The following is an 11,706-nucleotide window of genomic DNA, read 5'->3' as shown; positions in this document are numbered from 1 at the left end:
TTGCTGCTGCTGCTGCTGCTGCTGCCCCTGCTCCTGCTTCGGCTGCTGGTTGGGCTCCAGCGCAGCTGCCGGCAGTCTCAGTGACTGTTCTGTGCGTCTGCGCGCTCGCGTCTGCGCCGCTGCTTGTTGCTGCAGCAGCTTCCGCTGCAGCAGCAGCAGCACCCGCTGCTGCTGCTGCTGCTGCTTCCTCTTTCTTCCTGTCTCGCTCTAGCTTTGCTGCTTCTGCTGCTTCACACAGGGCGCGCCGCTGCAGTTTGCGCCTGTCACTGAAAGAGGCCCTGCAGGGGCCCTCAGGTCCATTGCGGGGCCTTGCTGCTGCTGCTGCTGCTGTTGCTGCAGCTGCTGCTGCAGCAGACGGGGAAGGGCAGCAAGATGCGTCCTCCCCCGCTGGCCGGGCGGAGTTCGCCGCCGCTGCTGAGGCGGCAGTTGCTACTGCTGCCGCTGCTGCAGCGCGCGCAACGGCTGCTGCTGCTGCTGCTGCTGTTGCTGCCTTTGCTGCTGCAGCAGCAGCAGCAACCACTGCTGTGGGGCCCCCCGCCTCCCGAGCCTGCAAACAAGACAGCCGCTGCCGCGACGGCTTCGCCCCAGCCCTCCGCTCCTGCGTCTGCTGTTCCATTAGCTGCTCCGGTGGGTCCCTTGCACCCAGCAGCAGCAGCAGCAGCAGCACAAGAGCAGCAGCAGCAGCTGCTGCTGCCGCTGAGGGCCCCCTGCGCAGGCCCTCCGGGCCCCCCGAGAGACAACAGCCGCGCCGCGAGAGGGGGCACAGAGGGCCCCTGCTGCTGCATGCGTCTGGCCGTGCTGCGCCTCTGCTGCTGCTGCTGCTGCTAGCTCGTTCTGTGCACTGCTGCTGCGCCCTGCCCAGCAGCAGCAGCAGGAGCAGCGGCAGGGAAGGCGCGACTCACAGTCACAGCAACTCCAGGCGGTCCCAGCCCCAGGCGACAGAACCGGGAGCAGCAGCAGCAGCATGCAGCAGCAGCAGCAGCAGCAGCGGCGGCAGCAGCAGCAGCGTGGTGGGGCCGAGGAGAGTGGGCCCCTGCTAAAGGCGGAAAGTAAGGGACTGAAGCTTTGTCGAGTGTGTCCCAGAAGGAGCACCCAGAAGCAAAAAGAGAAAGAACTGCAGGAGCAGCAGCAGCAGCAGCAGCAGCAGCAGCAACTGCTCGTGGAGGGTGGCCGCGCAGGTGGGTGAGCGACTGCCGCGGGGGGCTCTACTGTATATACAGGGCTACGGATGAAATAAAAAGAATAAAATTCGTGAATTAAATTCAAAATGAAAAAAAGCTGCAACAGCTGCAACGGAGAAGCTCTAACGCGAGCGCAGCCAACGACACACGGTCTGTCTGCACACAGCTGCTGCTGCTGCTGCTGCTGTGCTGCTGCAACAGCTGCTGCTGTGTTGCTGTGGCTGCAGCTGGCCGTCCCTTTCGCCTGCTGCTGGCCGCTTGCGAGAAACTTCGCAGCAGCACAGATTAATAAATATGTTTTAAATAAATAGCAGCAACTCTGGCTGCATTTCAGTTGAAAGAGGAGCAGCAGCAGCTGCTGCTGCTGCTGCTGCTGCCGTCAGGGAGCGTGCAGCAGAAACACGTAGGAAGACACACAGTGGGGCCTGCGACTTTGCGGCGTTTCTGGCCGTTCAAAAGGGCCCAAAACACTTTCAAATAATTAAATTTATTAATTTATTTTCTTTTTTTGCCATTTTACTCTTCTTGTCCAGCAAACAGCGACCAACTCCCTGGTGTTGCATGCACCACGCCCATACACACGAGCCAGCTGCTGCCTCACTGAGGCTCATGAGGTCTTTAAACGCGGCCCAGCCCGGCCCCTGCAGCGAGCGAGGCGTTTTGCTGCAGCAGCTGCAGCAGCTGCTGCTGCAGCAGCAGCTGCAGCAGCAGCTGCAGCAGCTGCAGCTGCGGGAGCAGCAGTGAGCCTTTTCTGCTGGCCCTGGCTGCTGCGATGGGGCTGCCGAGAAACTCGAGGCTGCAGCAGCAACTGGAGGGGCTGAGAGTGGAGAGGCTGGCCGCCCCGAGGGTTTAGGGTTTAGGGTTTAGGGTTTAGGGTTCAGATTAGGGGTTTATGTTCTCGAGGTCTGCAGCAAGTGGAGAATAGGGTTTTCAAACAAACGGTTTAGGAGCAAAAGGGCGCACAGGCGCGCTAACTCTAAGACCTAAATTAGGGTTTGGGTTTTAGGCTTTAGATCTTAGGGTTTAGGGTTTAGGGTTTGCGGTTTAGGGTTTGGAGCTAGGAAACACCTTTTCAAGGGGCCCCAGGGAGCTGCAGCAATCTTGTTACTGCTGGGCTATAAAAACCTTTAAGCCCTTTAGCTGCTGCTGCGAGCTGTTGCTGCTGAGGCAGCAGCTGCTGCAGCAAGACTGCTCAGGCAGCAGCTGCTGCAGCAAGACTGCTCAGGCAGCAGCTGCTGCAGCAAGACTGCTGAGGCAGCAGCTGCTGCAGCAAAACCCTTCTAATTAATTCCCTCTTTTGGGGTTTTGCTGCTGCAGCCAAACAAAGTGCAGCAGATGGCCCACAGCAGCAAAACTTCGCCCCGCTGAGAGGCATCCAGACGCCTCCGTCCCGCTACAGCGGTGGCGCTGCTGCTGCTGCTGCTGCCGCTGCAGCTGCAGCTGCAGCTGCTGCTGTGTCTAAGGCAGCGCTGTGCAAATCAGATTTATTATACATTAATTAAAAATTAAGTAAATATGACTTGGGGAAGTTTTCTTTTATCAAATGAAAGAGAGACAAGCTGCTGCTGCACTTCTATTGAATCCAAAGCAGCTGGATTCGTTTCTGCTGGCTGCAGCAGCAGCAGCAGCAGCAGAGACTATTGGCCAGCAGCAGAAAGAACCACTGCAGCAGCAGCAGCACCACTGACCACTGGTCAGCACCAGAAAGAACCACTGGTCAGCTGCTGCTGCAGCTGGCCCAGGGGCTCCTCTGGGCGAGGAAATGCCCATGGGCTGCGGCCACAGGGCACAGCCGCCAGTTGCGACAGTTTTCTCTTCTTAATGGATCAAATTTTTCCAAATTAATTCAAATTTGTGAATTAATTTGTTTTAATTTCACTTTTATTGAATTAATTCCATTCAATTCATTAAAATTGAGGCTCATTGGCATGAAAAACGCTGAAGATCGATCTAAGTTCGTCTTTATGCATTCTTTCCTTGATTCAAATTGACTCAAATTCATTTAAATTGTTTTTAATTGATTTAAATTGGTTTAAATTGATTCATGTTGATTTGAATTGATTTAAACTCCTCAAACCTTGTTTAATTTCATTTGAAATTGTATTTTATAATTCAGGTTCGTTTGAATTCATTTAAATTGAGCTTCATTCTTGTGCGCTGGTCATCCATTTGAATTCATCTTATTTCACCCGGAATGGACACTTTAATTGATTTAAACTTCTCAAAATTAATTTAAATTCATCGAAATTAATAAAATTTAAATTTTATTTATTGAAATCAATTTTAACTGATTTAAATTTGTTCAAATTCATCTGAAAATGACCTAAACTGATCTACAACTCTCCGCATTCTTGAAATCGCTTCAGCTTATCTGTATTGAACTTGAGCGATCTGAGCCAATTTGAATTAACAGAACGAATATTTTAAATTAATTAATTTAAATCATTTAAAATAAAAATAAATAAATTCAAATCGAGCCAAATAGCCCTTTTATTCTTCGCTGTTCAAGTGCAGCTGAGAACAATGGGAGACGAGGCGCTGAAATCATAATAACCTGGCCACTAAATGAAGCTTTTTTTGGAATTTTTCGTCTCTGGAAATTAAAATAAAAACCTAAATAAATTAAATAAATCAACTAAACATTTTCGAGTCTTTAAATGGCATGTTTAGATCCAAATCCAGCCTAGATAGTGTTTTTCGACTTCAGTTCGGAAGACATGAAGATGAATTGTTGCTCGTGCAGACTCGTGGTTAAAGACGCTCTCTCTGGAGCCAATTGAATTGAATTTGAATCGTAAATAAATTTGAATAAATAAAATTAAATAATAAAAAACAAATATAAAAGAAAAAAAGAAAAAGAGAAAAAAGTGCTGCTACTGCTTCTTGGGTCTTGGAGGCCTGCCCCACAGCTCGACGGGGCCCCCTGAAGCGTTGCTGCGCCTTCCGAGCCCCTTTTTGTTCTACTCTTCTTTATTTTCGACAAAAAACAAAAAATAATTCTTTTGGCCTTTTAATTCTTTTCATTTTCGCCCTTTTCCGGCCTTTACGTGAAGGAAGATGGCAGCAGAAGAGGCCAGCGCGCCTGCAGCGCAGCCGGGCGCGAGCCCTGCAGCAGAACCAGCCAAGCCCGCTGCTGCGGCCACAGAAGCAGCAGCAGCAGCAGCAGCAGCAGCAGAGGCTTCCGAGGGCCAGGAGGGGAGCGGGAAGGGCCCCCGGCCGGCCAAGAGGCCGCGCAAAAGCCCAGCAGCAGCAGCAGCAGCACCCAAACTCAAGACACGGGAAGAAATGACTGAAGAAGAACTCAAAGCCACTTTAAAACGCCAAATCGAATATTATTTATCTGACGCCAACTTGGCCACAGACGCCTTCTTCCACGAGAAGATCCAGGAGGCTGAGAAGCAAGGAAAGGGGGTCAGCAGCAGCAGCAGCAGCAGCAGCAGCGGCAGCAGCAGCAGCATGTCCGCACATCTGCGGCGCCCCCTGCAGCAGCTCGTGTCTGCCCCTCCGCCCATATATTTCATCTTCTCAGCGCAGTTCCCTCTGCAGTCCCGCGGCTGTTTGCTGCTGCGGCTGCTGCTGCTCCTGCAGCAGCAGCAGCACGCCTGCTGCTGCTGCTGCTGCTGGAATTAATGGAAGTGAGTGCTGCTTGTGCGCGCAGGTGTCCTTGAACATCTGCTTCGTGCTCAGCAGCCCCAGAATAAAAGCTTTGGCAGCAACAAAAGAGGAAATAGCAGCAGCTCTTTGCGACAGCGCTGCGGTGTCTGTACACCCGGACGCAGCAGGCGATCTGTGGCTGCAGCGCCAAGGGCCTTTGCCGCCACTTAAAAAGAAGTTCAAAAAGGGCGAAAAAGACGAGGCTGGACTCGCCAAAGACCCCCACGCCGTCGGGTCTGCTGCTGCTGCTGCTGCTTGCATTGCTGCTTTTGCTGCTGCTGCTGCTGCTGCTGCTGCTGCTTGCATTGCTGCTGCTGCTGCTGCTTGCATTGCTGCTGCTGCTGCTGCTGCTGCTTGCATTGCTGCTGCTGCTGCTGCTGCTGCTTGCATTGCTGCTGCTGCTGCTGCTGCTGTTTGCATTGCTGCTGCTGCTGCTGCTTGCATTGCTGCTGCTGCTGCTGCTGCTGCTTGCATTGCTGCTGCTGCTGCTGCTGCTGCTTGCATTGCTGCTGCTGCTGCTGCTGTTTGCATTGCTGCTGCTGCTGCTGCTTGCATTGCTGCTGCTGGTGCTGCTGCTGCTGCTGCTTGCATTGCTGCTGCTGCTGCTGCTGCTGCTTGCATTGCTGCTGCTGCTGCTGCTTGCATTGCTGCCGCTGCTGCTGCTGCTGCTTGCATTGCTGCCGCTTGCATTGCTGCTGCTGCTTGTTTCAATTTGTTATTTATTTTTATAATTGGTTTGCTGCTGCACTCCGCTGCAGCTGCATGGCCCGGCTGAGCAACTTGCCGGCGGAGGCGCCGAGTTGGCAGGCAATAAAGGACGCTCTGCGGGAGAAGCTTCCTCCAAAAGTGAGAAATTGGTCAAATTAGTTCAATTTGTTGCCTTATTTTGGTCTAAAATGTTCGAATTAATTCAGAATTTTGATTTATTTTCATTTAAAATGCTTTTTTGAACTCATTTGATCCATTTTGATGGCTCTAACTCCAATTTTCACTCAGCTTCCTCACTCTGTGCTGCGGTGTCGATGCTCCTGCGCACGCGAAGTCAGCCTTGTTTGTTCCCACCTCATCTTTGTTCATGATCTATCATTTATTTATTTATTTATTTATTTATTTATTTATTTATTTATTTATTTGTGTTTGGTTTTATCTGCCAGTTAACCCGTGCACTGCCTCCCTCAATTGCGGTTAAAGCCACGCAGACGGCGAAGTTGAACAAAGCAGAAAACGAACGAAATAAGCCAAAAAAGAGCAGAAAAACGCGAAATAAATCAAAGCAAAACAAAACAAAGCAAAACAAACAAAAATATCAAAATAAATAGAAAAGAACGGCGAAAAAGGGTTTTTTCTGGGTCTTTTGCGGCTTTCAGGTGCAAATTCGCTACGTTTCGCGGGTTGATAAGAACCAGCAGTGCACAGTTTGGTTGGGCAGCTTCAAAGGCGATAAAGCCCTTTTAGAAAAGCCGCTGCAGCTCCAGCTAGCCAACGCCGAGGCCACGCTGGCCCTCATGAGCCCCCAGGAAGTCCGCGCCGCCGTTAACTCCGACGTGAGCCAATGGCTAGCTAGCTAGCTAGCTGGCTAGCTGGCTAGCTGGGTGGGGGGCTGGGAGGGTGGGAGGGATGGGGGGGGGCTAGCTAGTTGCCTGGAGAGCTGGCTGATTGGTTGGCTAGAGAGCTAGCTGGCTAGCTAGCTAGCTAGCTAGCCGGTTAGCTGGCTAGCTAGCCATCTAGCTAGCTAGCTAGCTAGCTAGGTGGGCTAAATGTTAATGTGCTTGCCATTAGATAAGCAGACAGCGGGGAGCTAGGGGGGGTAGAGGCGTGTGGGGCACCATCCTGGCTAGCTAGCCAGCTAGCTAGCTAGCCACCTTGCATCCCAGCTGTAGCCACAGTGTATCTTCTGCAAAGTCGTGCCCAGAAGACCCTCTTGTTCCCCTGCTGCTGCTGCACCGCCGTTGCTGCTGCTACTGCTGCTGCTGCTGCTGCTGCTGCTGCTGCTGCAGCTGCCGCCGCGGGTGCGGGCGAGCCGGGAGAAGGAGCTGCAGCAGTACCGGCGGCAGCTGCTGCTGCTGCCGCTGCAGCTGGGGGGCCTCCGCTTCAGCAGCGTGGGGCACTTGGCCAAATGCATGCAAGATTTAATTCAAAAGACTTCTGCTGGAAATTTCCTCAAGTCCAAATCTGCTGCTGAAAATGCTGTCTTTGCCCTCCTCAATTACCACCCCAACAGGGCCCACAAACTGGGGGGCCCCCAGAGGGCCCCCGTGGCCATCAAAGTCGACTTCCACCACAAGGGGGCCCGCCAAGGGGGCCCCCAGGGGGCCCCCCAGGGGGGCGCCCAAAGGGGGCCCCAGGGGGAGAACGAGGCGAACGGGGGCCCTCAGGCGAACGGGGGCCCCCAGGGGGCCCCTGAGGGGCAGGGGGGCCCCCAGGGGGGTACTGAGGGGCAGGGGGGCCCCCAAGGGGGTACTGAGGGCGAGAAGGGTCAGGGGGGCCCCCAGGGGGCCCCCGGGAATGAAGGCAGCGGCACGAAGTGCTTCTTTGTTATTAGGAGGCACAAGGAGACAAATGAGGAAGATGCAGAGGTCAGCAGCAGCAGCAGCAGCAGCAGCAGCGGGGAGGGAAGCGGTAGCAGGCGCTGAGGCACAGTCTAACCAGCTAAACAGCCATCTAGCCAGCGAGCTAGCTAACCACTAGCTAGCTAACCACTAGCTAGCTAGCCAGATAACTAGCTACCCAGCCAGCTAAGCAGCTAGCTAGCCAGCTAGCTAACCAGCTAGTTAGCCAGCTTCCCAGCTATCTCGCCAGCTAGCTAACCTGCTAGCTAATCTGCTAGCTTGCTAGCCAGCTAGCTAAACAGCTAGCCAGCTAGGCTAGCTAGCTAGCTAGCCATTGAGGAGTGGGTGTGTTGTTTGCAGGACTTCTCGGTGTCAAAGTGCATTTCGGAACTTTCGAAAAACCCGCCAGTAGAGCCGGAAGCTTTTGCTGCCTTTTTGGAACAGCGGTACCAAGCTGCTGCTGCTGCTTTTGACGCTGCGCAGCAGCAGCAGCAGAAGCGCAAGGCAGCAGCAGCAGCAGCAGCAGCAGCGGCTGCCGCCACGGACGAGAAGAACACGAACGAGCCGCAGGACGAGCAGCAGCCACAGCAGCAGCAGCAGCAGCAGCAGCAGCAGCAGACCGAGGAGCACAGCGGCGGCGACAGCAAGGCCCAGACAGAAGCCGCAGAACCAGCAGCAGCAGCAGAAGCAGCAGCAGCAGAAGCAGCAGCAGCAAGCAGCACAGCTGCTGCCGAAGAGTCCAAGGCGTAACAGCTGCCTGCGCACATATCATACGTAGCTAGCCATCAGCTAGCTAGCCACCAGGTAGCTAGCTACCTACCAGCTAGCTACCAGCTATCTACCAGCCAGCTACTAGCTAGCTACTAGCTGGCTAGCTAGCCACTAGCTAGCTAGCTAGCTAGCTATCTATTTAGCTAGCTGGCTGGCTAGCTACTGGCTAACAGCTAGCTAGCTACTGGTTCGCCCCTCGCCAGCCAGCTGTCAGTTAGACGGCTGGCTAGCTAGCTGACAAGCGCCCACGAGCTGCTGGCTAGCTAGTGGCTAGCTAGTGGCTAGCTGGTGGCCAGCTAGTGGCTAGCTGCTGGCCAGGGCTAGCTAGTGGCTAGCTGCTGGCTAGCTGGGCGCGGGGTGTACGTACACCTCAGGGCGGGAGCCTGGGGGCCTTTGGAGTTTTAGTGGAATGAAAATTCATTTTATTTATTTCTGCTTTCTACTGGCAGCTGCTGCCTTCTTTTCTTGCTTCGCGCTGCTGCTGCTGCTGCGGTGCGGCTGCTGCAGCGGCAGCGGGGTGTATGTACAGCTGGCTAGAAGAGGCAGCTCGCGGCTAGGAGTCGACAAAAAGTAAAAAGTAAATAATAGAAATTAATTGTATTCATTCATTTTAAAAAAAAGTTTATTTTAAAAATATAAATATATATTCAGCTGGGCTGTACGTACACCTCAACTGAGGCGACGCCTTCATAGCAAGCTCCAGCTGCAGCAGCAGCAGCAGCAGCAGCAGCTCTAAAATCAGGGTTTAGGGTTTAGGGTTTAGGGTTTTGGGGGTGCCGCGGGGGCGGTCCGTTTCCAGTGAGCCATTTTGTGGTTTCCACGAAGTGCTGCAGCTGCAGACAAACAGCAAATTTGATTTTGTTTTAATTATTTATTTTAATTATTTATTTTAATTATTTCCTTTATCTTTAGTTTATTTCAATTATTTATTTTGATGAAGCAGCAGCAGCAGAGGCAGTGGCGGCAACGGGCAGGCGCGAGTGCAGCAGCAAAAGCAGCATCAGCAGCAGCAGCTGCTGCAATAACAGCAAGGACAGAAGCAGCAACAGCAGCAGCAACGACAGCAGCAGCAACAGCAGCAGCAGCAGAAGCAGCAGCAGCAGCAGCACTTACATTGGCTACGCCGCATTGGGTCTTGAGGTAAATCCAGGCAATTGAAAACACAGAAGCAACAGCAGCAGCAGGCAGAAAAAAGAGAGCAGCAAGCTCTCTAGCAGTAAACAACTCAGCAGCAGACGCAGGCTGCTGCCGCTGCTGCTGCTGCTGCTGCTGCTGTTGCTGCTGCTGCTGCGGGGCCCCTACGGGGGCCCCCTCGTCTTCGTCGTCGTCACCCCACACTTTGCTTCTGCGGTGTCTAGACAGCTCTGCTGCTATGACAGCAGCAGCAGATTTGGAAGGAAGTTGCAGCAGCTCAGGCTTTAGGCTGTTCAGCGTGGGCGGGGCTCCTCTTCCAGCTGCTGCTGCTGCTGCAGGTGGTGCTGCTGGGGCTGCTGCTGCAGGCGCTGCAGCAGCAGCAGCAGCAGCAGCAGGAAGGCGTTTGTTGAGGACACGCATGCGCGCTCGATAGGAAAGAGTTGCTGCTACAACGCCAAAGAGAGTTCCGCCCAGGAAGAGGGCGGGGAGTGTACATACACCCAAAGTGTTGGTTGCAGCAGCAGCAGCAGCACGAAATCGGCCCTCAACCTGCAGCAGCAGCTGCGGGAAAAACCCAGAAGCAGCAGCTGCTGCATCTGTGGGTCCCCCGGGGGCCCCCTGGGGGCCCCGGGGCTCACAGAGCTGGTTCAGTTCCAGGCACGTGGGCTCCGCTGCTGCTGCTGCGCTGCTGCTGCTGCTACTTCTGTTAGAAGGCTGGGGGCCTAGGAAGGCATTCATTTCAAGGTGATGACAAGAACAAAAAGAAATGACAAAAAATTTGGGGGATGAGTTGGCGGTTCATGTGCTCACTTGAGGTGTACATACACCTCAGAGGCGGCGAGTCTGGCTTTGGTTTGAAATCTTCGGCCATTTGTTTTTCTAAATAAATAATAAAATATTTTTGGAAATTTAATATTTAAAAAGACTAATTTCAATTCAATTCGGCTGTAGTCACACAAAAAGCACCCGGCGCATGCAGCCGAGTGCCGGGGCTGGAGAGTGAGCTCCTTCGCGGGGAAGAGACCGAAATTCCGGAGAAATAAATAAATAAATAAAATTAAATTAAATGATTTAATTAAAAAAACAAAATATGATAAAGGAATAGAACACTTTTCACAATTCAGGCCGAGGAAAAGGTTTTGCAAACCCTAAACCCTAAGCCCTAGAGTGAGCATTCGAATAATGGGAACCTCGAGTGTCTGGCTCACCGCTACTTTCCATTTATCCTTTATTCACTTAGAAAGTCTAAAACACTTCTAGTTGTTCTTTTAATTCTTTCAATTCTCTTATAGATGAATGTTATTCATTTGTTGTTCTCAAGTCTTGCAGTCGCCGCTGCACCTGCTGTCTGGTGTCAGTACACCCGAGAAAGCCTGCAGCAGGCGTCGAAGCGGCCGTTCTGTTTAATTTTAATTTTAATTTGAGATTATAATTGAATTAATGGCTAATGTTTAATATTTCACATTATAATTGCAACAAATATTCCCATTTTCGCCACTTTTTGTCCACAAGAGCCTCCGGCAGCGGCCCGAGAAGACGCCCAAGGAAAGCTAAGCTGCAGCGACACCCCGGAGTAAAAGCAAAAACAAGTTCAAATGAATAAATAAAAGCAGCCACAACTAAAAATAAACAAATAAATGCAAATAGAAGCCCAACTGCACCATTTCAAGAAGACAACAGCAGATAAACTCCTTTTGCTGCTGCTGCAGCAGCAGCAGCAAGCCCCCAGGCGTTCCCGCAGCAGCAGCAACAGCTGTCTGTACACCCCCGAGGTTCCCCGGGGCCCCCGGGGGCCCCCTGGGACCCCCCGGGGCCGTTTTTTTCGCGTTCCACATCAATTCTTCTGGAGATTAGAGAACTGCTGCTGGTCGTCTTGGGAAGCCTGCAGTTTGCTGCTGCTGCTGTGCGCAGCTGTGGGCTCCAGGGGCAGCGGGGGGGGCGCGGGGGCCTCCCCGGGCCGGAGACGCCCGCGGGCCACAAAAAAAGGGTTCAGCAAGCAGCACTTGTTGTACCTGAGGGGCCCCCGGGGGCCCCCCCTTGCTGCGTCTTCCCAGCAGCAAACTTCGCCCCCGCATGCAGCCAAAATTGCATGCGCTGCGCAGCTGTCCCATTCGCTGCAGGGGGCGAAGCGGGGGTACAGAGCTGCTGCTCCGCAGGCCACGGCCATGAACTTCAGCGCAGACCTGCGCAGCCGCAGCAGCAGCAGCAGCAGCAGCAGCTGCAGCAGCGGCGGAGGCGGCCGGGGGGAGCCCCGGGAGCAGCAGCAGCAGCGGAAGCCGCAGAAGCAACGGCAGCACACGCACACCCAAAACCAGCAGCAGCAGCAGAACACGACGCAGCAGCAGAACACAACGCAGCAGCAGCAGCACCAGCAGCAGCAGCCGCACCCGGCCTGCTGCAGCTGTGGCTGCTGCAGC

General features: G+C 53.4%; 3 protein-coding genes across 3 annotated transcripts in view; 1 reads left to right on the top strand and 2 right to left on the bottom strand.

Annotated features, from left to right (window-relative positions):
- The window catches only part of ETH_00026395 (zinc finger (C3HC4 type) / FHA domain-containing protein, putative), a gene marked incomplete at both ends in the record, with an annotated part of 3,324 nt that extends 2,708 nt beyond the window's left edge, over positions 1-616 (bottom strand). The window contains one exon of the mRNA XM_013373700.1: positions 163-616. Coding sequence (XP_013229154.1) covers positions 163-616 — 454 coding nt within the window. The remainder of the gene's footprint in view (positions 1-162) is intronic.
- Positions 617-4,238: 3,622 nt separating this feature from the next.
- On the top strand, positions 4,239-8,134 carry ETH_00026390 (la domain-containing protein, putative; the record flags this gene model as incomplete). Its single annotated transcript, XM_013373699.1, has 6 exons — positions 4,239-4,592; positions 4,840-5,069; positions 5,594-5,681; positions 6,203-6,379; positions 6,833-7,411; positions 7,745-8,134. The coding sequence occupies 6 exons, from the start codon at positions 4,239-4,241 to the stop codon at positions 8,132-8,134; spliced, it is 1,818 nt and encodes a 605-aa protein (XP_013229153.1).
- Positions 8,135-8,802: 668 nt separating this feature from the next.
- On the bottom strand, positions 8,803-10,027 carry ETH_00026385 (uncharacterized protein; the record flags this gene model as incomplete). The annotated part of the gene is made up of 2 exons (XM_013373698.1): positions 8,803-8,858; positions 9,124-10,027. 2 exons carry the CDS (start codon positions 10,025-10,027, stop codon positions 8,803-8,805), a joined length of 960 nt encoding a protein of 319 aa, XP_013229152.1.
- Between the last annotated feature and the right edge of the window lie 1,679 nt (positions 10,028-11,706).

This window comes from Eimeria tenella, genomic scaffold (genome assembly GCF_000499545.2).
Source record: "Eimeria tenella Houghton genomic scaffold, Eth_scaff17, whole genome shotgun sequence".
Lineage (NCBI taxonomy): Eukaryota > Apicomplexa > Conoidasida > Eucoccidiorida > Eimeriidae > Eimeria > Eimeria tenella.
This window is presented reverse-complemented; position numbering and strand designations above follow the sequence as displayed.